Below are 2,216 nucleotides of genomic sequence, written 5' to 3'. Positions count from 1 at the left end.
TATATATATGTATACTTTTTTTTTTTTACTTTTATGCTCACCGAGGCTGCATTTGTTTGATCAAAAAATACAGGCTAAACTGTAATACTGTTAATTATTGTTATGGTTTAAAATAATGGTATTCTATTTTAATACACTTTAAAATGTAATTTATTCCTGTGATGGCAAAGCTGAATTTTTAGCAGCCATTATTCCAGTCTTCAGTGTCACATAATATGCTGATTCGGTGAAACAGTTGCTGCTTAATATTTAACTGAAACCATTGAACTGCAACGGTTTCTAATTAAATTAAAACATAAAACTTTTTAAAAACTTTTTTTTAACAATTTATTAAATATTTTAAAAGTAAACAAATATAACAATTAAAACCAAGCATTTTATTTTTTGTCAAATAAGGGGCTTTTATTATCAATGTTGAAAACAGTCGTGCTGCTTCATATTTTTGAGAAAACTTTGATGCATTTTTTTTCAGGATTCTTTGATAAATATAAAGTTCAAAAGAACAGCATTTATTCGAAATAGAAATCTTTCATAAAAATGTAAAAGTCTTTACTGTCATATTTGATTAATTTATTGCATCCTCGCTGAATAAAAGTGTTTATTTCTTTACAAAATATCTTATGACAGATCATATATTAAACATTTGTGATCAGAAAGAAAGAGCATATGCAAACAATGAGAAATAATTTTAATATAAATATGATAAAATGTCTCTTTACCTCTTCCACAAGCTGCAGCATACGGCGGGTGCTCTCCAGTGACTGTGGGGGGAAGGAAAAAGATGTTAAAACCAGAATTCATTAGGAACTGACAGAGATAAAAACCTCCACAAGTATATATATACACAGTATATATATATATATATATATATATATATATGTATACTTTTTTTTTTTTACTTTTATGCTCACCGAGGCTGCATTTGTTTGATCAAAAAATACAGGCTAAACTGTAATACTGTTAATTATTGTTATGGTTTAAAATAATGGTATTCTATTTTAATACACTTTAAAATGTAATTTATTCCTGTGATGGCAAAGCTGAATTTTTAGCAGCCATTATTCCAGTCTTCAGTGTCACATAATATGCTGATTCGGTGAAACAGTTGCTGCTTAATATTTAACTGAAACCATTGAACATTTTTTCAGGATTCTTTGATAAATATAAAGTTCAAAAGAACAGCATTTATTCGAAATAGAAATCTTTCATAAAAATGTAAAAGTCTTTACTGTCATATTTGATTAATTTATTGCATCCTCGCTGAATAAAAGTGTTTATTTCTTTACAAAATATCTTATGACAGATCATATATTAAACATTTGTGATCAGAAAGAAAGAGCATATGCAAACAATGAGAAATAATTTTAATATAAATATGATAAAATGTCTCTTTACCTCTTCCACAAGCTGCAGCATACGGCGGGTGCTCTCCAGTGACTGTGGGGGGGAGGAAAAAGATGTTAAAACCAGAATTCATTAGGAACTGACAGAGATAAAAACCTCCACAAGCTGTAGTGTGTGGGAGGATTTTTAACACACAATATAATAGATAAATAATCAATGGCTGTTCTTTACAGCACTAACGAACCAAAACATTTAACCCTCTACAAAAAATGTACAAAAAAATCTGCAGTGCTCAATGGCTGAACTTTCAACTGCACAATAATACATTTTTTATTTTATTTATTTTGTATTTATTTTTTAACGATCTGAGTGAAATAATGTCACTCTGGTCAGTGCTCTGAAGTATCAGAACATCATTCACCTCTCCTTTCAAATCTTATATCTCAGGCCATCCACCATTATGACCACCTCATCTTTCTGTCTCTCACTGATGTGAAATGCCAAAAATAAATGCTCTTCAAAAACGTTGGAGATGAATAATTTCCTTCTAACTAAACATTACGAATACCGAACATATTTCAACAGTATGCCATTTAAATAAGTAAATCTACAGCATTTTTCACACAAATATCATGGTCTGAGTGTCTGGATATTATGAATTCATATCTCTGTGGATCAGAAGGCCGGAAGACATTTTTGCAGTGTGGTGTCCTACTTGTGTTTTAATATTCTGCTCAGCTGTGAGAATCATAGCGTGGGGTGGCAGTGAGGAGCTCCATCAGGCTGCAAACACACAGGCACCACCCCCAGCTCTTATACACACACACACACACACACACACACACACACACACACACACACACACACACAGA

The 2,216-nt window shown here is 31.2% G+C and overlaps 1 protein-coding gene across 3 annotated transcripts in view; it reads right to left on the bottom strand.

The window, feature by feature from the left end:
- LOC107696184 (synaptosomal-associated protein 25-A) overlaps positions 1-2,216 on the bottom strand; it is a 25,206-nt gene that overhangs the window by 10,301 nt on the left and 12,689 nt on the right. For 2 of the 3 annotated variants that reach the window (XM_016496397.1, XM_016496399.1), the window contains exon 3: positions 1,396-1,437. In XM_016496397.1, the coding sequence (XP_016351883.1) occupies positions 1,396-1,437 (42 nt within the window). Of the gene's footprint in view, positions 1-719; positions 762-1,395; positions 1,438-2,216 lie in introns of all 3 variants that reach the window. The other variant, XM_016496400.1, reaches the window with a different exon arrangement.

Source organism: Sinocyclocheilus anshuiensis, unplaced genomic scaffold (assembly GCF_001515605.1).
Source record: "Sinocyclocheilus anshuiensis isolate Anshui unplaced genomic scaffold, SAMN03320099.WGS_v1.1 scaffold306, whole genome shotgun sequence".
Classification (NCBI taxonomy): Eukaryota; Metazoa; Chordata; class Actinopteri; order Cypriniformes; family Cyprinidae; genus Sinocyclocheilus; species Sinocyclocheilus anshuiensis.
The sequence above is the reverse complement of the archived record's forward strand: the minus strand, read 5'-3'. Positions and strand labels throughout refer to the sequence as shown.